Source organism: Heterocephalus glaber, unplaced genomic scaffold (assembly GCF_053883595.1).
Source record: "Heterocephalus glaber isolate CG9 unplaced genomic scaffold, H.glaber_assembly_v1.0 deba00001569, whole genome shotgun sequence".
NCBI classification, from domain to species: Eukaryota; Metazoa; Chordata; class Mammalia; order Rodentia; family Bathyergidae; genus Heterocephalus; species Heterocephalus glaber.
Window position 1 is genome coordinate 10,588,260 of NW_028258354.1, and position 21,794 is coordinate 10,610,053.

General features: G+C 33.3%; 1 protein-coding gene across 1 annotated transcript in view; it reads left to right on the top strand.

Moving 5' to 3' along the window:
* Lemd3 (LEM domain containing 3) overlaps positions 1-11,897 on the top strand; it is a 68,680-nt gene extending 56,783 nt beyond the window's left edge. Inside the window, exons 5-13 of the mRNA XM_087192247.1 lie at positions 2,341-2,420; positions 2,508-2,653; positions 3,672-3,773; positions 3,883-3,985; positions 4,652-4,830; positions 7,199-7,280; positions 9,225-9,330; positions 9,416-9,494; positions 9,707-11,897. Coding sequence (XP_087048373.1) covers positions 2,341-2,420; positions 2,508-2,653; positions 3,672-3,773; positions 3,883-3,985; positions 4,652-4,830; positions 7,199-7,280; positions 9,225-9,330; positions 9,416-9,494; positions 9,707-9,870 — 1,041 coding nt within the window. The 3' untranslated portion in view covers positions 9,871-11,897. The remainder of the gene's footprint in view (positions 1-2,340; positions 2,421-2,507; positions 2,654-3,671; positions 3,774-3,882; positions 3,986-4,651; positions 4,831-7,198; positions 7,281-9,224; positions 9,331-9,415; positions 9,495-9,706) is intronic.
* Positions 11,898-21,794: the final 9,897 nt, after the last annotated feature.

Consider the following 21,794-nt stretch of genomic DNA (forward strand, 5'->3'; position numbering starts at 1 on the left):
TGTTAGTTTGTTGAAAAAAGTTGCAAGTTTTTTAATGTGTACTGATATTGACACAATGCTTTTGTTCCATGAAAAAAGCAATTAGAATAATAATAGATATAATATAATATAATATGATGCTACTTTTGCTTTTAGAATTACAAAACTACCCACCCTTACGTAGGAATTCCTAAGCATTTGGTTTTCTGAGAACTTTAAATGGCTTTTGTTTATAGGTGATATGAATATATATGTATGTTTATATGTTAATATCCTAAAAATTCTACTGTGGCAAATAAATGTATAAGTTATATACATGTATCATGTTAGAAATTAACACTGAAATTGTTTTCATTTAATTTAGAATAATAACATACTACATCTTAACATAATTTTTTTCATTTTTAATTTTATTGGTACAATTTAGATTTCATAATGATCACATTCATCACAGGGAATTTGTACCTTTACATGATTATTCCTTTTTTTCCTTTCCCTTCCTTTCAACCCCTCTTCCTTTTCCTTATTTACAAAAGCCCCATTTGCATTTTATCCTTCTTTTCTCGTTTTTTTCTTTTTCCTTCCTTTCTTCCACCTCCCTCTCTATTTCCCCCTTCCATTTTCTTATTTCACATTGTCTATTTTACATTTTGGTCTTTATTTACATTTTCAGTGTCTTACACCAGAGAGACAATGCAATATTTACATGTGTGTCTGATTTTTTTCACTTAAGGGTATAGTTTCAAGGTGCATCCATCTATTTATAAATGTCTCAAGTTTATCCTTCTTTATGGCTGAGTAGTATTCCCTTGTATAGAAAAGCCACATCTTTATCCATTCATCAGGTGATAGGCATTTGGGTTGTTTGCAAGATTTAGCTATTACAAACTGTGTCACTGTAAACATAGGTGCATATATATTGTTGCGGTATGATGCTTTTAATTCTTTTGGGAAGATACCCAGAAGAGGAATAGTTGGATAAAGTGGGACCTCTAATCCTAGTTTTTTGAGAAATCTCCATACTGATTTCCACAGTAGTGCACCAGTCTGCTTGACATAATTTTATAAAAAGTAATTCTGCTTTCAAAACTACAATTTATTAAAGAGCACAGCATTATTTTCTATTTTTCAAATATCAACATCTAGCATAATAAAATATAACTTGATTCTCTTCTGCTTCTGCATTCACTGTATTGTGATGTTGTTTTGTTTGAAAATCCAGCCTCATATCAATACATAGTCAAAACAGGCAAATTAAAGCAGGGCATGGTGGCACATGCCTCCAGCACTTGGGAGGCTGAGTCAGGAGGACTGCTGTGGGTTTGAGGCTAGCTGGGCTACATAGTGAGTTCAGGGCCAGCCTGAACTACACAAGGAGAACCTGCCTCAAAAAAACAATTTAAAAAACCAGGCAAATTATTTTAATTACCTTATCAGATAATTGTAGGTATTTTTCTTTGAAAGTGCATCAAATCTCTATAGGTAGTTTCTTAAAGATAGTTGCAATTTGGGATCTGAAACTATATCAGTGAACTTCTTGTACTGTCTCATAAAGTCCTTTGGTTTGTTTAGGTCTTTAAATAGATCTTTTACCCATGAATGATTATTTAATTTCAAGCATTGCTTATTTTAAAATAATATAGTTTTTTGTTTACTGACTTACTGGGACCTTCCAATTGTCATATTTTATATGCTATATCAAAACGTAATGGGGCCAGAGGTTTAGCTCAGTGGTGCCAGCGCCTGCCTGGCAAGCACAAGGTCCTGAGTTCAATCCCTGGTTCTGCAAGAAAAAAAAAAAGAAAAAAAGGAAAGAAAAGAAAAAAAGGTCAAATTAGTTAAAATCACACCAGTCTCATTGGAAAAGTCTTTCAGTACTGTAAAACTTATTAAGGTTACAGTGATGAATGTAAGTTTTTCCTAAATTTTAATTTTTCCCTTTGGAAGTTGGAATTTATTGTCTTACTTGGAAGCTTGAATTTAATCATTGAATTTCTGAGTTGAGTTTAATTCATTCAGTTGTTGAGAAAATGAAACATCTAAGTCTAAATAGTTTCCCATTTGATCATCTGAAAATAATGTTACTTTAAAAATTAATTCACCCTTATTACAATAACATTAAATAAGCCAACTATAAAAAAGAATTGTGAAATCCGTAAATATTTTTTAAAAACCAGAAAGAGCAAAGTATTAAGTGATTATTGTGGTTCAAAAAGAGGGTGACTTTTTTTTCCTTAATGAATAAAAACATTTTATTATGTTTGTTATATAGTTAAAATTAAAATGTCATTTATTTTATTTACAGAGTCAAATGAATGTGGACTTTTTAAAAATAGTTATTTTCTCTAATTTTCTTGTTAGGATTTAGGTCCTGAATATGAAGATATATTTAACACCTCATTGCAGTGGATTTTAGAAAATGGGAAAGATGTTGGAATAAGGTAAAGGATTTGATTTGGACTTTGACTGTTTTAAATTGTAAGACATGAGTTTTGACTTTAAACTCTACCTCAATTATTTTTAAATAGGTGTGTTGGTTATGGCCCTCAGGAAGAATTGAGAAATATAACTGATGTGCAGTTTTTACAGTCCACAAGACCACAGATGTCTTTCTGGTGTCGTTTTCGACGTGCTTTTATTACTGTAACCCACAGATTATTGTTGTTATGTTTAGGTAAGTTGTTAGGATGAGAAGGGTGATACATTGCAGTCTAGAAATTTTGTGTGTCTGTATTTTACTGAATGCCAGAGCTGAGAGTCTACTTCCCACTTCTGTGATGGATGTCATATAAAACACATCCAGAAACCTTCACTAAATAAAGCTGAGGGGTTGTTATAATGTCAATATTAAACTAAGGGCTTAGAAAACAGTAATATAAGGAGAGAGGCATAAATAAAACTTTGTTATAAGAATATCATAAAAAGAGCAAGTATATTTAGCATGTATATAGAAATCTACTTTAGAGACCAGATGTGATGGCACATGCCTGAAATTGCAGCACTTGAGAGGCTGAGGCAAGAGGATTGTCATGAATTTGAGGCCAGTCTGGACTACATAGTGAGTTCAAGGCCAGCTGAGAGAACACAGCGAGACCTTATCTCAAAAACCTCCCCCCAAAACAACAAAAATCTGCTTTGGAAAATAGAAAAATTAAGCTTATTTTTAAATGGAATATTATAAATTAAGCTCATTAAAATTACTTTTACACAGTATCATTTGTGAGAATGAAAATTTCTACCCAAGTTATTAGATTTTATAAATTTTTGATTGATGATTGGAACTTAGGAGATGTTTATTCCTTATTTTTTTTTTCTGAGTAATCCTTAAAAAATTATTCAATTTACATAAAAGTAAGATTTTAGTACCTTTAGTCTAATAAAATTCACTTTTCTAGTAGTTTAATGCCAAACAGGAAAAAGTCTGAAATAGTGTAAACAGGTAGTCAGATTTTAAATGTTCAGTTGCCTACGTATGGAAGAAATACTTTTTCTAGAGAGAAGGGAAAATCTGAAAAATGTGTAATATTAAATTTTTCTTTATAGTTTTATTTAATTATATATTTAATTCAACCCTGTGTTTTGTTCCATTCTTTTAGGGCAATTAAAATAGTCATTATGGAAACTGTTTGCAATGTTATTGAATGCCATTAACCCACAATTTTTTAAAAATACAAAATATATAAATATTGCAGGTGTAGTGATGGTTTGTGTCGTTCTGCGTTACATGAAATATCGTTGGACAAAAGAAGAGGAGGAAACAAGGCAGATGTATGATATGGTGGTAAAGATTATAGGTATGGTATTTGTAAAACATCTGTACTATTTTTAGAACAGTCATTGTATGGTAAATGTCAACATATGAAGTGATTGATTAATGAGTAAAGTTGTTTGATTTATTTTCAGATGTTTTACGAAGTCATAATGAAGCTTGCCAGGAAAATAAAGATTTACAACCTTACATGCCTATTCCACATGTGCGAGACTCCTTAGTACAGCCTCATGACAGGTGTGTTCAAACATTGTGAATTGAAGTAAATCAGAATGTAGTCTTCTATAGTGTTGAAAATTATATTGAAAGTGATGACACTTCTCAGCTAGATCAGTTTTGCTGTACAGACTTAAAATATTTGACATTTTCATTTCTTTCTGAATTTTCTTCATTTTTCCTCCTGATTTTGAATGGCATAATAGACAACTGGGTTTCTAAATCACTCTCATTCCTATACTTCTTGATTTTTTTTGTTGTCAGTCTCCATCTTACTTCCTTGAATTTCATCTTAAACACAATAGCCAGTGCTGTTTTACTAAGGTTTTTAAATACTTACTATGTTGTTATGAGGCTTTTAAAATAAAAACTACAAAATAACTTTGAAATTGAATGATGCCATATTCTAAAACAGAATTCTTAACTCTAGCAGCACATCATAGTCAGCAGTGGAGCTTGTAGATTTAAAAACAAAACAAAAAAAAGCAACATGCTCATACTTCATCTCTGGAAATTGAAATCTAGTAAAGCTTGAGCTGAGGTACAGGTATCTAAATCTTTTAAACTCTGGGAACGGTAATGAGAACAGCCAGAATTAACATTAACCATTATTTCACATGCTGTCATTTAAAAAAAAAAATGATAAGCCAAGGTGATAGTAAATTTGTTATTTTGTTTACATAATAGGAAAAAAATGAAGAAAGTCTGGGATAGAGCTGTTGACTTCCTTGCCGCCAATGAGTCTAGAGTTCGCACGGAAACACGAAGAATAGGTGGTGCAGATTTTCTAGTATGGAGGTGGATCCAGCCCTCTGCATCCTGTGATAAAATATTAGTAATACCTTCTAAAGTATGGCAAGGTCAAGGTATGTATTTTTAAGCCCTGCTCCAAGTGATTTTCTTCTAATTTTTCAGAACAACAGTATATGTTTGAGTGAAACAGTGCATTCAAAAGTGTGTGAATGCAAAACTCCCTTTACAGTTCCATCCTGTAGAAGGAGTCAAGGTAGCTTCTTTTGTATTCTTTTATACTTTTTCCTTGCTAATGCAAACATAAATGGTTTGTCTTTACTATAATAAAGACATGCCTTTTATTTTCCTTTTCATTTAACAAAGCAACTTAGCCTGTGGATCTGTGTTTTCTTATAATTTCCCCATGCAAATAAGATAATAGTTTTTATATGTATATAACATTTACACGTATATAACATATATATGTGGAATCATAAATTTTTAAACCTCTAGATTTTGCTTGACTGCCTCTTCTTTCTCACTAAGACCTCTCCTCTTGCATGACTCCCTGCCAAATATCTTTTGTGGGTATCTTTCCATAGTTTTCTTAATGTCTGTGTAGTTTTAAAAACAGATATTTATAATTGGGAGTTTTGAAGGTTGGCTCCTTTATGTACCGAAACCACTACTACACAGGAAAGCAGAAAACAGTATATAAGAAAATTGTGAATGATAAATTCTTTTCTACAGAAGCATGATTATCAATGTTTGCTAAACATAGTCATTAAAAAAAAAATAGTCATAGTAAGGTAAGTAAATTGTTTTGAAATTGCAATTTAAAAACTTCACTCCCTTTTTTCTCCTATTAATTTCACTTTTTAAAAGCTTGAATAATAAGCTCCTGTAATCATGGCATGCTTTGGTGTTGCTCAAAAGTATAGTAACAACAGATTTATTTCCTTGAAAATATGCATTGAGAAGAGGCCCATAAAATTGAAAACAGATAATTCTTTAATTTACTTCACTTCTTACCAGTGTTTAACAATTGATCTCTTTTTGACACTTTCATCTTTGGACTTTAGGGATACAGTTTCCTCTTACCTCTGATCTTTTTTCAGTGTTTTTATTTTAGATTTTCCTCTTTGACTTCTAGATTTTAGAGTTTCTTAAGGTCATCTCATCCTACTTTCTCTCCTTAAGTCATTTCAAATCGTGACTTAATTTACCATATATATTAACTCCCAACTTTATCCCTTTCATTAAGTCTGATGTTAATGGTTTTCAGATTTCTAAACCCAGTTATGTACTCAACTTTTTTTCTAGAGTAGTGGCACCACAAATTCAACACATGCTGAAACTCAGTATCATCTCTTCCCAAAGTGAGCTCTACAATATTCCTAATCTAGTTTATAGTACCATTCTTCAGTTGTTTCTGCCATAAACCTGGGAGTTATCTTTACCTCTCCTTTATTCATCTTTGTCCAGTCTTTCAGTAGGTCATGTCGGATCTACTCCCTATATGGCCTAATTCCACCCATTTTTCATCTATACTGTTGGCATGTCTTATACACATCACTATTATCTACCTCTTAGGGAACTATAATAACCTTACAGCTGATCTTCTTCTATTCATTTTTGCATCTTTAATTGATTCTCTACATAACAATCTGTTTTTTAAAATTACAATTTTAAAAGGCCGGTCGTGTCATAGTACGCCTCTACTTAAAACACTTGAGTGTCTATTTATTTTACAACACTGTGAAATGCTTTAATTTAATGTGCCTTATGGGGTCCCAAATAATCTGACATCTCCCTCTCAGGTTTATCTTTTTTTATTCTTCCCACTTCAGCCACATTGGTTGACTTTTAATTACTTGAATATACCAGGGTCCTCCTTGTCATAGGGGCCGTGTACAAGCTATCATCTTTGCCTGAAATGTCCTTTACAATTTTTCATACTAATTTTTAGTTATTTTTCAGTTCTCAGCGTAAATTTCTTCTGGGGAAATCTTATACTATCAGACCAGGTGAAGTTACTTTTACAGCTTTTTGTACTGTTCTTTCTTAGGGTTTTAGACAGTTACAGTGTTTTGGGTGATACCACTTATCACTTGTCTGTGCAACTAAACTGTAAGCTGTATGACAGAAATGATCTAATTAACCTTAACATCTAACATAGGGGTCTGGCTTATAAGAAAAGTATGCAGTGATGTTGGGTGTGGTAGCACATGCCTGTAATTCTGATACTCTGAGAGGTGAGGCAGGAGGATCAAATGTTCAAGCTCAGCCCAGGCAACTTAGTGAAACCTTGTCTCAAAATAAATATTTTTTTTCAAATGGAGGAGGGCCTTGGAATATAGCTCAGTGCAAAAACCCTGGGTTCGGTCCCTAATCCCCAAAAAGAAAGTATGCAATAAATACATTTTGAATGAACTAAATGACTGAATATCTTTCATCAAAATGGAACAGTGGCAAATAGTAAAACTAATTTGTTTTTTGTAGCATTTCATTTAGATAGAAGAAATTCACCACCAAATAGTTTGACACCATGTTTAAAGATTCGAAATATGTTTGATCCAGTTATGTAAGTATTATAATCAGGCATAAATGTAATTTTTATTTGGACTATTTGGCTAAAAATGCATGGTATTATTCTAATGTTATGGCTGTAATTGAAAATCTGTATTATTTTTGAATTTTTTTCTTTTATTTAATTTCAAACAAGAGTTTGACAAAAGACATAGATGTACAAAGATTTATAAAACTTTTGTAAATCTTTATATTCACTGTGAATCCTCATAGCAGATAAATGTTTGAGGCTGATTAATGACACACAGTAACAAACAATACACTTTATTTAATGTGTAATTGATGTTAAACATGACTCAGCATTTTTGTCTCAGTATACAATAGAAGCAGAAATATGTACCTAAAACTAGAAATTCCATTTCACCTAGTATTTCCCCTTCTAGGTGTCTTAGATATCATATTACAGTGATACATGCATACCCGTGTTTATAGCAGCACAATTCATAATAGCCAAATCTTGGAAGCAGCCTGAATGTACATCAACAGATAAATGGATAAAGAAAATGTGCTATTTACACATAAAGGAGTACTAGTCTGCCATGAAGATACACTTGAGTCATTTGTAGGTAAATGGTTGCGCCTTGAGATTATAATGTTAAGTGAAATCAGATACACAAGCTTAAATATCATATAATTTTTCTTATATGAGAAACCTAAATTATAAATAAAGAGCAAGATAAAAGGTAGATAATAGGAAGTAGGGAGATAGATCTTTCTCAAATGGGAAGGGTTTCTAGAAATGAAAGGACAGGGTGGGAGGAGAGGGAAAGTATATGAAAAAAGGGATTAAGACGTGTTATGTACATGTATCAATTCCATACAAAGAAGGTAAACATTATGTACTGCAGACATGTACTGATAAAAAATAAATAAATACTTATATACAACCAGCCTTGGCTCCTTAAATAAATTTCCAGTTTCTAATTTTAAAAAGATTTCCTACAAAAAGACTTTCCTTTCTATAGGTCCTGACTTTACTAGTTAATGTAATATGTGAAGACTGTTTCTGCCTATTAGAATTATTGCACAAACACAGAGAATGGTGCAGTCAAAAGCTATGGGTTTAGAATCCATATTTCACATTAGACTGTAAACTAGTTTCTAGAATTAGCTTAGTTGTCCACTGATATGACAAATGAAGCCCTTTAAAAAAAATCCTGACAGTAGAAGTTTCATTGGATATAAAACAGCCTTAGATCTCATCTAATAATTTATTTCAGAAATTACTATGTGATGACAACTGATGAAAAATTGGAAATGTAGGGAACCATAATCAATACACACACATACACCTTGTGTTGCAGAGATAGTACAGACAATTAGCAGTGTAATGAAAGCTCCATAGAGAATGACCTCATTCCTTGGTAATTAGGAGAAAGTGCTACTATAGTATTTTATTACCTAACATGAAAATTTAGGATCTAAAGTCAGGTTGCTTTTCCTTCTCCCATACTATGTTTCACAAGTAAGAAAAATGTGTATTAAGTAGCATAAATTCTGAAAGCTCTCATTATTGTAAGGTAACTGTGCAAAATGTTTGTCCTATGTCACTTGCTCCCATTATTTTGGAAAAGTGAAGCTCAGAACATAGTATTTATTTATATTTATTTATTTTTTTTGGTACCAGAGGTCAAACTCAGGACCTTGCGCTTGCGAGGCAGGCGGTGGCACCACTGAGCTAAATCCACAGCCCAGAATATAGTATTTATTATGAATGTTCAAGATTAAATTTGGAAATGTCATTAAAAATAAAATAATACTCAACTTTTGAAACTGTAATGAGTTAATACTAGTCTAGAAAGAAAAAAAAAGCAACTCACAAGTCTGTAGGATTTTAAACATAATAACGACTCAACCCATTTATTCTGCTGTGATATAAGACAATGAAGACTTTTAACTGAGTAGACATATAATTGCTGATTTTTAAATTAATTTTTAGGGAAATAGGGGATCAGTGGCATTTGGCAATTCAAGAAGCAATTTTAGAAAAATGCAGTGATAATGATGGCATCGTTCACATTGCAGTAGACAAAAATTCACGTGAGGTAAAATAATTTCCAGTATTGAATTCCATGTTTTGGATTTATTGCTATTAAATTAAGACTATTTCTTTCTTTTTTTGTATTACAGGGTTGTGTGTATGTTAAATGTTTGTCTCCAGAATATGCTGGAAAGGCTTTTAAGGCATTACATGGCTCTTGGTTTGATGGTAAGCTATTTGAGTATTACAAACATCTAGAAAAGATAGTTATGGTTTAGTGTTAAACTATAGATTTTAAATTGAAGAATTTGAGGTTAGCATTTTTTAAATAATAATTTTAGATGTTTTTGTTTTGTGATTATATATATTTAACCACTTAATTTTCTAAAAATTGATTAAACATGTTTTTACAGATTTAAAATATTTTTATCTTACAACAGGGAAATTGGTTACAGTAAAATATTTACGACTAGATAGATACCATCATCGTTTTCCCCAAGCTCTTACTTGCAACACTCCCTTGAAGCCATCAAATAAACATATGAACTCTATGTCTCATCTTCGGCTTCGGACTGGCCTAGCCAATTCTCAAGGAAGTTCCTGAAAAGACGTTCTTCACTCCTAGAACAATAGGAAAATTCCAGTTTGGCTTCCTGTCTTCCTTTCTAAATGCTTTTTGTATGTAATATTTTTATTGCTGAATACAGCTCTGTTTGAAAGTTCCAGAAATCTTAAGGTTCCAAAGGGATTTAACAGTGAGGCAGCAATACTAAGTAGGTAGAATAATTATTTCATTCAGTTTTTGAAGCTCAGTTAAGCCAATGCATTTAAAGTTTTGCATGAGGATCCTTGACTTTATACACATTTTCAGATGTAGTGGTTATATTTTTGCACCAAGAAGTGCTTGGATAACCACACAAAAGCATGGTGAAGAGACTTCCTGTATTTCCATAATTTCTTGTGAGCTAATGTGAATTTTTATATACAGTCACCTGCATAGTTCCTTACAGGCTAATGTGGTAAAACTGTTATTTGCCAATTTAACCTTAGGTTTCTATTGCTTGTAAGAGATTCATTTGCTACAGCTGGAATATGGGAAAATTTATTTGGTTTTAATGGTTACGTATATGTGTAAGTGGATGTACATGTACATAAACTTGCTTTTGTATATATGTATAAATGCTGGTTGTGGTGAAAGTCTTGTTTTGTGAGGATGTCTGCATAAGCAGTAAAATAAGCTTTCTATTTTATTCATCTAATTTGTGTATATATGTATATGTGTGTATACATATACACATACAACACGTGTATATATATACATACACGATGTGTATATATTTGTGTGTGTGTATATATGTACACATATACGTATGGCTGTACTATTACATAGATAAAACAGCTGAACACCTGAAAGTATTAGATAAAAGCTTAAAATATCTTTTATAGATTTTTATATTAAAACATCTGAGTATGATTTTGTGTGAACATTCTGACACCAATTGTAGTAGATTCAAATTTATGTGAGCAATAAAGAAACGATTGGCAGATATTAGAAAATATTTTGTGAAAAGCTGTGTTTATTAATACTAGGACTGTGATATAGTGCAGTTGGGATTAAGTCATTTTCCCAGTCTATTTATAATTTAATGAAATACTAGCACCCCTGTTACATGTCAAGTTTAAAGCAGGGCACATTGTTGCAGCAAAATGTATTAGACAAATTGTACTTCTAATTTTGGGTCATGAAAGTTTGCAATATAGTAAATGTACGAATGACCGAATGACTGTTGGTTTGTGCCTCAGTATTTAATTTGTTTCAGTAAAGTTACTTTATAACTGTTTATAATTTCAGATTAAAATAGTCGCTGAGCAAGGTTTACTTGTTATCTTAACAACTGGCTTTAAAAAAAAAAATAACCAGTTAATATATCATTGTCAGTTTAAATGAATATGTGAAACAGCTGGAATTGTACCAATTTTGATTTTGTTTAAAGCTCAATTTCCTTTCTGTTTTATTGTATTGTATATGTTGGGTTTGCAGCATGAACTTGCACAGATTATGCACGTTTTCTGGTTAGGTAAACAGGATGCACACTATTCTCTAACAGAAAACCTTATTGTGCCTTACCTATGTGCTTTTGTGGGCACCATGTTTATGAAGAATAAAATGATTTGTTATCTGAAGAGAATAAATTTTAAATTCTCAGTTTATGTCTCATGCTAACGTGTGAAAATATAAATATATATAAAGTAACCAATCTTTCTGTGTTTTATGTGCATCATAGTGATTTATCTGAGCTTAGTCATCCCCACCTTAAAACCTGTTGCAAGAGTGAATGTAAATAATTGTTGTGACATTTTAACAGGTCGCCTTTTGATGCAGATGCATCTTTTCTTGCTTCTGAAACATGTTTCATGTAAACATTGTACATTTATTATTGTAATATATACTATTATGCAGCTTATTTTACCTGAAACTGTTAAGCTGACCAAGATTCTTCCCTGCAAGACAGATGGGAATGTGTATAATAATTAGATATTTGAGAAGTTCTGAAGTTTGATGTAATCTGTTACTTGTTCCATTTAAAAAAGGAAAACATTCTAATTAAAAATTTATTAGGTTTTTTTTAATGTGTCTTCGCCTCTAAAATTTTTTTGGTACCCCCATGTCTGTCTGCCTGTCTGTCTGTCATGTCGTATCTGTTTTGCTGGCTCGCTCTTTTCCTCCCCTCCCCATGAAAATAGATACGTTTATTTTAAATCAACTTCATTTGGAGATTTATGAATACATGTGTGTGCTTATAAAGATGGAAGACCTAAAGTTAGATTTAAATCTTTCATTCTTTAATATTTTGGGGTTTTTTAATGAGTATGTTTTCATTCAGCTTTCAGGTATTTGGATCAAAATGGGGCAAGAATATAAATCAGTTGCACCTCCATTACCAAGCACTATTTAATTCAACTAGACTCTTTCCACAGACTTTCTTTAAAAAGAGGCAATTCTTTTACACATTCTAGCTTAAACTCTATCTCATCATAAACCAGTAACAGACAGTTCCTGAGTTAGCTACTTTGAAAAGCATTAGTTTAGATTTTTGATGTTTTAATCAAGCAAAAAGAAGACTTGATTCATTAGTCATATATAGACTTAGTTGCTAACAAATATTGGCAATATGTTAGGGATGCAAAGATGAAAAACACGTAGCCCAGAACACAAAGTAAGAAAAAAGGAATTCTGGGAGTATAGAGAAGGTATCTTAATAGAGAAGATAGCAGAACAGGTAAGCCAACAGCTAAACCGTATTTTAATTCATTTTTTATCCTATTAAGCACCTCTTAATTAGTATAGGTACAGTAATAAAAATCTCTTTTCCCTTAAGTTCTCAGAAGAGAGCTTTAGTTCTTCTAACAAGATGATAAAAGTTAATGTGTGAATACTGTGTCATTATAAAATCTGTACTCTTGCTCGATGATATGTAGATTCCTGAATAGCTTATGAATATTGAAATCTGTTATTGTAGTCTTGTATTTTTCTTGGAGTGTACTCAGTTTGAATGACAAGTTATGATTTTTTTTTTTTCCCCCAGTACCGGGGGGGGATCAAACTCAAGGTCTTGTGTGGCACCACTGAGCTAAATCCCTGGCCCAAACAAGTTATGATTTCTAAGTGAATAGTGTTCAGATGTGTAATGTGCTCAGAACATCCCCTTTAGTAGGATTAACCTTGCAGTTCTCATTCCCTGCTCTTACTGATACCAAATTATTGTAGATCAACTATATGACTTCTTCACCTCTTTTTCTAGACCTATCCCAGCTAGTCATTTCTTTCAGATGGCTCATCAGACAATGCTAATTCAAGCAGAATTTTGGCTCTTAGTCTTTTGGGAAGAATGCTTAAGAATGGGTACTTAAGAACTGACAGTAAGTGGAACCAGAAGTTGCTTAAAGGAACTGAATGTCCAAGATGCTGATTCTTTTGGTCTTTAAGCCCCATTGAAGAAAGTTTATGACTAAAAAAGATTTCTATGCCTGAGTACCTTTACTAGGAACAGCAGAACAGACTTATTTTGCTGGTCCTTAGATTTTAAAACCATACGAATATATACTTAGATTTTCTTCCCTGAATAGACATTAGAGATCTGCGCACAGTCCTGAAATTGGAAAGAGGCCAATCTAGAGCACATGAGCAAAGTGCTCATTAGAAACAACCCACTGCACATATAAACAGCATTTTCTTATGGTTGAATCACCAAGTTCAAGGCATTAGCTAGCAATGGACAGGAAAGATAGGGAGTGGTTGTAGCACGAAATCTTGTTAGGTTACATTAGGAAGTTTGGATGTTGCTGTTGAAAAGAATTTAGATAAGAAACTAATGCTGAGGATTTGTTGGGGTGAAGAAAAGAACAGATTTGAAGAATAAGATAAAATAAGAGACTTATTAATTGAATATTAAGAATTTTCTAGTGTTGGGAATGTAAATTCCCAACATTTGGATAATAGATATGGAACATATTGAAAAAGAAAAATGATAAATTGAATTTTGGGATATTTTGAGTTTGAGATGCCTACAGAACACTGAAGTTACAAGTTTCTTCATCTACCCTATATCTCATTTTCCTACAAACCAGGAAATGTTCTAATCAGAAATTACAGATAATGGCACAAAAGTATTTAAGTTAACAGTTCTGTTTTTTGAGATTCTCAGAGATAGTCTCTCTTGCCCTTCTAACAAAGTTCTATAATAGAAAATGAATTAGAAGTATTTGATCTGTATTTAGATTTCATAAAATCTATAGTTGAAACAGTTTCCAGCATACTTGAAGTAATTTTTAAATTCAAATTGAATAAAATTAAGCCTTCAGTTCAGACATACTAGCCAAGGTTTGATTACTCAGTACCCTCCAACTTTGCATACATGACATTCCTTTTTTCCAGGTTTCAGCTCACATCTCTTCATATAGCACTTTCCTAGCCTTTCTTTTACTTTGCCTATTTTTAAAAATGTACTTTATTACTTTCTGGAAGTATCTTGGTTGTGTTTATTCTTTATGCTTTGCTACATTATACATAAATCCCATAGAGTAAAAGGTTAAAGAGTAAAAGGTCTTATTTGTGTTTTGTGTTGGTTAATTAATATATGGGGTCCAAAATAGTGCTTGGCTTAAATTATATGCTCAGTGTATATTTATTAAATCAACCCGTAAAACACAATTTGGTTGTAGTTAACATTTTGCTTATGTGTGGGGAAGCTCATACTGGGGATTAAACTCAGGGCTGTCACACTGAACTTCATCCCCAGCACCCTTTTTCTTTTTTTTTAAAGATAGTAGCTCACTGAGTTGCCCAGGCTGGGCTCAGGCTGGGCTCAGGCTTGTGTTTCTCCTGCATCAACCTCTTGGAATGCTGGAATTACTGGCATGTATCACCATGACTGGCTAAGCACATATTTTAAAAATGTTATTCAGGTTCTTAAATTTTGTGTTTATTTTTAGGAATCTTAATATAATTTCTGAAGATCTGATTTATCTTTATGTACTAGTTTAGCACAATCATACAGTTTCTGATAAGTTGTATTTCATTTGCATTTAGTTGAGAATACTGTCTAGTTTTCCTTTTGATTTCTTCCTTGTCCCATGGGTTATTAGAAGTTATTAATTTCCGAAATTTGGAGATTTTCTTGGAACCTTTGCTCTTGGCTTCTGATTTTATGCCATCAGAATCCAGTGCATGATTTTAGTCGTTTAAAATTTCTTACTGTATGATGTACAGCAGGATCTTGATAAAAATTTTGTCTACTTAAAGGGTTTTCTGCTATTAAGGGCCAGACTGTTTTGTAAATGCAAATTAGATAAAGTTGGTTGATACCATTGTTTAATGTTGGGTAGACTTACCAATTTTCTATGTACTTATTAATTATTGAGAGAAGGTATTAAATCTCTGACTAATTAGAGGTTTGTTTCTTCTTGCATTCAGGTTTATAGTGTGATTTTTGTAAGTATTTAGGTAGATTTTTAAAATCAGTTAAAATCTTTCTATCTTTGCCTTTTAATTGAGGCAAATACACCATTGATTTTTTTTTTAATCTCAATCTCAAACTCACACCTGGACTGTTTTTTTTTTAAATTTTATTGGTACATTTTAGATATACAATATAATGATATTCGTCATTAGAAATTTGCACCTTTATATAATCTCTCTTGGTTCTTATTTTTCACCTTTCCCCTGCCCTCCAACCCCTCCATCCCTCCCTATTTACAAAGACTTTGTTTCCATTTTTCATTTTCTCATATTAATTCCATTCCCTTCTTTCCTTTTCCCTACCCCTCCCACTTCCCCTCCCACCTTGCCCCTTTTCTTCCTATTTCACATTATCTGTTACACCTTTTAGTCCTTATTTACACTTTTAGTTTCTCACACTAGAGAAACTATTCAGTATTTATACATTACACCATTTTTAATGTGATTATTGGTTTGATTAGGTTTAAGTCTAGCATCTGTTTTTTTTATGTACTGTACTTGTTCTTTGAACCCCTTTTCCTTTTTTTTCAATTTCTTTTTGGATTAATGAAGTATTTCCATTTTATTTCCTTTATGACCTTTTCTTATTTTTGGTGGTATAATTGGAGTTTATAATACACATCTTGAACTTACCACAATCCACCTTCAACTTATACCATTTCATAAGTATAAGATCATAAGAATAAGGACCTACCCGTACAGTATTCGTATTTCACCCTAATAGTTTTTTGTTAAATTTACTATTATTTTTAACTCCTATTTTTAAATTTTTAAAAGGTTTTATTAGGACATGTTTGCAGTACACACCGATCACATTCATTGTGAGGAATTTGTACATGTTCATAACACATCTCATTTCTTTTTTTCCCCCGCACCCATGCCTTTTTCTGCCAGCATCAGGTGCATTTATTTATCTTAAAAACCCTTATAAAGTTAATTATTATACATACAGATCAACAGACCAAAAACCATAACACACATAAGACAATTATACTAAATCAAGGTACTAAATACATTGTGCCAGGTTACAATAACTTTTTTCTTTATTTCCTATTGTGTTTTATTTTGCACTTCATATACTGAATTTCTCATATAAGGGAAACAATGCAATTTTTTTGTTTTAACTGCAATTTTTAAGCTTGTGTATCTGATTTTCTTAACATTATGGTGTTAAGGTGCATCCATGCTACAAATGACTAAAGTTTATTCTTTATAGCAGAGTAGTACTCCATTGTATATAAATACCCCATTTTCTTTATCCATTCATCTATTGATGGACATATAAGCTGTTTCCAATATTTATCTATTATGAATTGTGCTGCTATAAACATGGTTATGCATACATACATCGCTGTGGTATGATGTCTTTAACTCTCTTGGGAAGATACCTAGAAGGAATAGCTGGGTCAAATGAAATTTCTAATTTTAGTTTTTGAGGAATCTCCATACTGATTTCCATAGTGGTAATACCAATTTACCCTCCCACCAGCAATGAAGAAGGGTTCCTCCCCCACCACAGCCTCAACAGTATTTATTATTATTTGAATTCTTGATGATAGCCATTCTTTCTGGAGTGAGATAGAATCTCAGTGTTGTTTTAATTTGCATTTTTCAAATGACCAGCAGTGTTGAACATTGTTTTATATATTTATTTGCCCTTCATCTGAGAAGTGTTTATTCATTTCAGATGCCCATTTTTTGACTGGGTCTTTAAATTTGGGGGATTCTATTTTTTTCACTTCTTTATATATTCTTGATATTAGTCTTGAGTAGGTGGCAAAATTTTTTCATTCTGTAGGTTGTCTCTTCACTGTGTTGGTGGTTTCCTTTGCTGTGTAGAAGCTTTTGATCCCATTTGTTGATTCTTGGTATTATTTCTTGTGCAACCAGGGTTCTGTTAAAGTCTTTGCTTATACCTTTTTCTTCAAGACTTTTACCTATTTTGTCTTTCAGCAGATTGTTTTAATATTTAGATCCTTGATCCATTTTGATTTTAGTTTAATGCATAGTGAGAGAAGTTTTAGTTTAAGTCTTTGGGATGTGGATAGGCAATTTTTACAGCACCATTTGTTTTTGTTTTTGTTTTTTGTTCTGGGGATCATATTCAGGACCTTGCGCTTGTGAGGCAAGCATCCAGCACCGTTTATTAAAGAGGCTTTCTTCCTCCAGCAAAAGGATTTGGCCCCTTTGCCAAAGTGACATGGCTGAGTGTGCCTGGTGTTGTTTCTGGATCCTTTATACTCTTCCACTGATCTACAAGTCTGTATTTTTTTACTGTAGCTTTGTAATATAATTTGAAGTATTGGATTGTGATACGCCATGCCTTGCTCTTTTTGTCCAGAATTGCTTTTGCTCTTCTAGGTCTCTTCTGGTTCCATATGAATTTTAGGATTGCTTTCTCTGGTTCTGTGAGAAATGCCATTGGTATTTTGATTGGGATTGTGTTAAATCTGTATTACAATTTTAGGAGTATGGCCATTTTTACTATATTTCTGCCTATACAGGAACAGGGGATATCTTTGGATTTTCTGATATTGTCTTAGATCTCCTTTTTCAGAGTACTGTAGTTTTCATTGAAGAAGTCTTTCACTTCCTTAGGTTAATTCCTAAGTATACATTTTTCTTGATTCTATTGTAAAAGGTATTGTTTCCCTAATTTTTCACTCTTGTGAATTTGTTACTGGAGTACAAGGAAGCTGTTGATTTTTTACTTTGTATCCTGCTATACTGCTGAATTTTGATATTAATTCTCAGTCATTTGGTAAATTTTGGAATCTTCCATGTAGAGAATCATGTCATCTTCAAAAATGATAATTTAACTTGTTCCTTTCCTATCTGTGTCCCTTTTATTTCTTTCTCTTGTCTAATTGCTCTGGTTATGTCTCAAGAACTGTATTGTACAGGCGTGATGATAGTGAACATTCTAATCTTGTTCTTGAATTTAGAGGCCTTTCTGTTTCCATTTAGTATGATGTTGGTCATTGGTTTCTCATAGGTGGCTTTTTTTTTTTTTTTGGTACCGGGGATCGAACTCAGGTCCTTGAGCTTGCGAGGCAGGTGGCAGAACCACTGAGCTAAATCCCTGGCCCTCTCGTAGGTGGCTTTCACCAGCTTGAGATAAAGAACTTCCATTTTCTTCAGGGTTTTTATCATGAATAGATGTTGGATTTTGTCAAATGCTGAGTCTATTGAGATGATCGTGTGTTCATCACCTTTGCTTATTTGTATTATTTTATTACCATTTGTTTGCATCTGGCTTCTATTGCCATTGCTTTCTAGTTTCATGGCACTGTGACTTGATAATATGCATAGGATAATTTCATTTTTTTTGCATTTACTTAAGTTGGGTGCACTGGTATTGGGTGTGTATATTTTTATAATTATTACCTCTCCCTGTTGAATTGTACCCTTAACCAATACGTAGTGACCTTGTTTGTCTCTTCTGATCGGTCTTGGCTTGAAATGCTCTTTGTCTGAAATTAGGATAGCTTCTCTTGCTTTTTTCTGGGTTCTTGTTGGATGAAATATTGTTTCCTCATCCTTTGATTTTTAATCTGTGAGTTTCTTTTTGAATTAAAAGTGTGTCTTGTACATTGCATATCATTGGTTTTTGTTTCTTGATTTATTCTGCCAATCTGTGTGTTTTGATTGGGAAATTGAAACCATTCACGTTGAGCGTTACTACTGAGAGTTATTGACTTATTCCTGTCATTGATTGATTTTCCTGTTGCTGATTTCCTTTTTTTTTCCCATTTGGTTAGCTGCACATCCCACCAGGTGTCCCCCCTCACCCCCTGTTTTGTTTGACTTAATTGGCATTGGTGGCTTCATTTGTCTTTTTCTAGGATATCCCTGAGCATTTTTTGTAATGCTGGTTTGGTGGTCATGAATTTCTTGAGGTGTCATAAATTTCTTGTCATAGAAGTACCTTATTTCTTCATTGATTTTAAAGGAAAGTTTTGTAGGATACACCATTGAGGTTGAACTTTGTTATCCTTTAGGGCTTGAAGCGTAGCTCTTAAGCCCTCGTGGCCTTTAAGGTTTGTGTACAAAAGTTTGTTATATTTCTAATGAGTTTACCTTTATATGTGATTTGTTTCATTTTTTAAACATCTTTTAAAATTTTGTCCCCATGATGGGCTTCTGATATTTGGAGAATAATGTGAAGCAGAGAACTTGTCTTTTGGTCATGGCTATTTGGGGGGTCTCGTATATCTCACCAATTTGTATGTATACTTGTTTCCCTATATTTGGGGCGTTTTTTAGTATTATTTCTATGAATAGGTTTTTTAATGCCATTTGTGCCATCTTCTGATTTTTCACTTATTCCAGTAATTCTTAGATTAGTCCTCTTTGCATCATCTAGAAGCTGTTGGATCCATTTTTCTTTCTCTCTTTTTTAAAGGTGTCATTGTCTTCTAGTTTTGAAATTCTCCCTCACATTGGTCACTTCTGTCCATACTTCTAATATGATTTTTAATCTCCTGGATTTCTAATTGAAACCTTTTCATGGACTATGATTCTTTAGTAAACTGGTCATTCAAGTTTTGTATCATTTTGTTTAGCTTATCTATTTTTTTATTAGTGTCTTTTGAAACCTGCATATTTTTAGTTATTCTATTATCTGTTTAATTATATCTTCTCTGATACTGATGAGTACCTCTTTGATCTGTTTTCTAACCTCCTCTGTTATTCTTTCAAATAATTTAGATGTGTGGCTTGTGCTGTTCTGCTCCTTGGTACTCCCTGAATTGGCTTCAGGAGTTAGAAGTTTTGGGAAGCATTTTGTTACCTTGTCTTCTCATGTTTCTATTGTTTTGCTTGTTTGTTTCATGCTGAGGTTTGTGGATGCTTATATTCTAAACACTTTGTTGCTAGTATAGACATCTCTTTAGTTGCTTTTCAATAATGTATGTTGGGCATGGCTAACTGTAATCCTTTAAGATCTGATCATCTTGATGAACTGGGGAGAGGAGGATGAAGTGTAATTGGCCCAAGAAGCAAGCTCCCTGGGGATGTATTCTAGTATTGTTAATATCACAAAGGTAATCTACAGATTGGTTTTGAGAGAAATAGTGACAACATGACCCCATTAATATCAAGTGAATCAGGTACAGTAATATCATGCAGGGGAAATTGGATATTAACATACCATAGAAACAATTATAAAGCTGGGCATGGAGGTGCATGCTTACAATCCCAGCACTCAGGAGGCTGAGGCAGGAGGATCACCACAAATAGGAGGCCAGCTTTGACTATAAAGCAAGACCCTAGCTCAAAAAAGAACCAATCCAGTGTTATGATATGCTGACTTACAGCAATATGTACTAAGTGTGACATCTATATCCCCAATAGTAGAAAAGAATACAACAATTTATAGTTAACTATCAAAAGATTAACAAAGGTTTATGGTTATATGATTATTAACTATATAGGGTTTGGGAATGGGGGGATGCAAAAGGAAAACTTCTAAACCTTAAATGCTAGGATAGGATGAGGAGAGAAAAGTGGTACGAAGGATCCAACTGGGGAATAGAAGGATGTTTATATAATTAGGTAAAGGTAAGAAAAAAACTGGCAAGAAATAGATAAAAAGAGGGAGGGAAAAAATTATATACAGTAAAAGTAACAGAACAAAAGGGAGAAGAGAAAAAAAGGACAAGGGAAAGTTCCCCAATCCCCAGTAAACTGGTGAAGAAGAGAAAAAGAAAAAAAAATAATGCACACAATAAAACAAGCAAAAAATTCTCTGAGATTTTGAACGTGTGGTTTTCTTCTGGATTCTACAGTTTTGGGGCACTATCCAAGTCAAGATGTGTCCCTGCTTCTCCTGGTAGATAGAGAAGGCAGTCAGACCCCACATCTGTGCTGGATGCAGGCAGCAGCAGGCAGTAGGATTAAGATGAGGGTGCCAGTTCTGGGACATTCAAATCCAGAGCAATTCCGGCTGAGGCTGGTCTCTTGCTGTGGGGTGGGGCCCTGTGTCCTTCAGCTTAAATCCCTCAGGGGTTCTCTTGACAGCCTGACCGCCTGTCTCCAATGGCTGGTCCTCATCCAATTGGTGTGGAAATATAACACTTGGAGCCCTGATTTGAAACTGTACCACAGCTGCTCTGTGTCCTAGGCTCAAATAACCCCTTCCTGGGATGGCATCTGACCAAGCACTCTCTCCAGAGGGTATGGTGGTTGCCTGGGCCGATGTCACTTACCAGCTGTTGCAACTCACAGCATCCACCAGTCTGTTTCACCACCACATTTCTCCCTAAAAGCCCTCTGGAGTACCCACTTTCGATTTGTCTCTGTAGATTCAGACTTTCTTTCTCATGAACCATGAGCTGGAAGTTGAGGAAAAAATGCAGATTGTCCTTCCTTTCCTTTTGCCACGACCTATTTTCATCAATTTCTTTATAGTTTTTTTTTTTCCTCAAGTCCATCCTAGTTCCCAGGTATCCACTTCCCTCTTTTTTTTTTCTTTCCCAAGTAGTTAATTTTCACTGTCTGGATTCCAA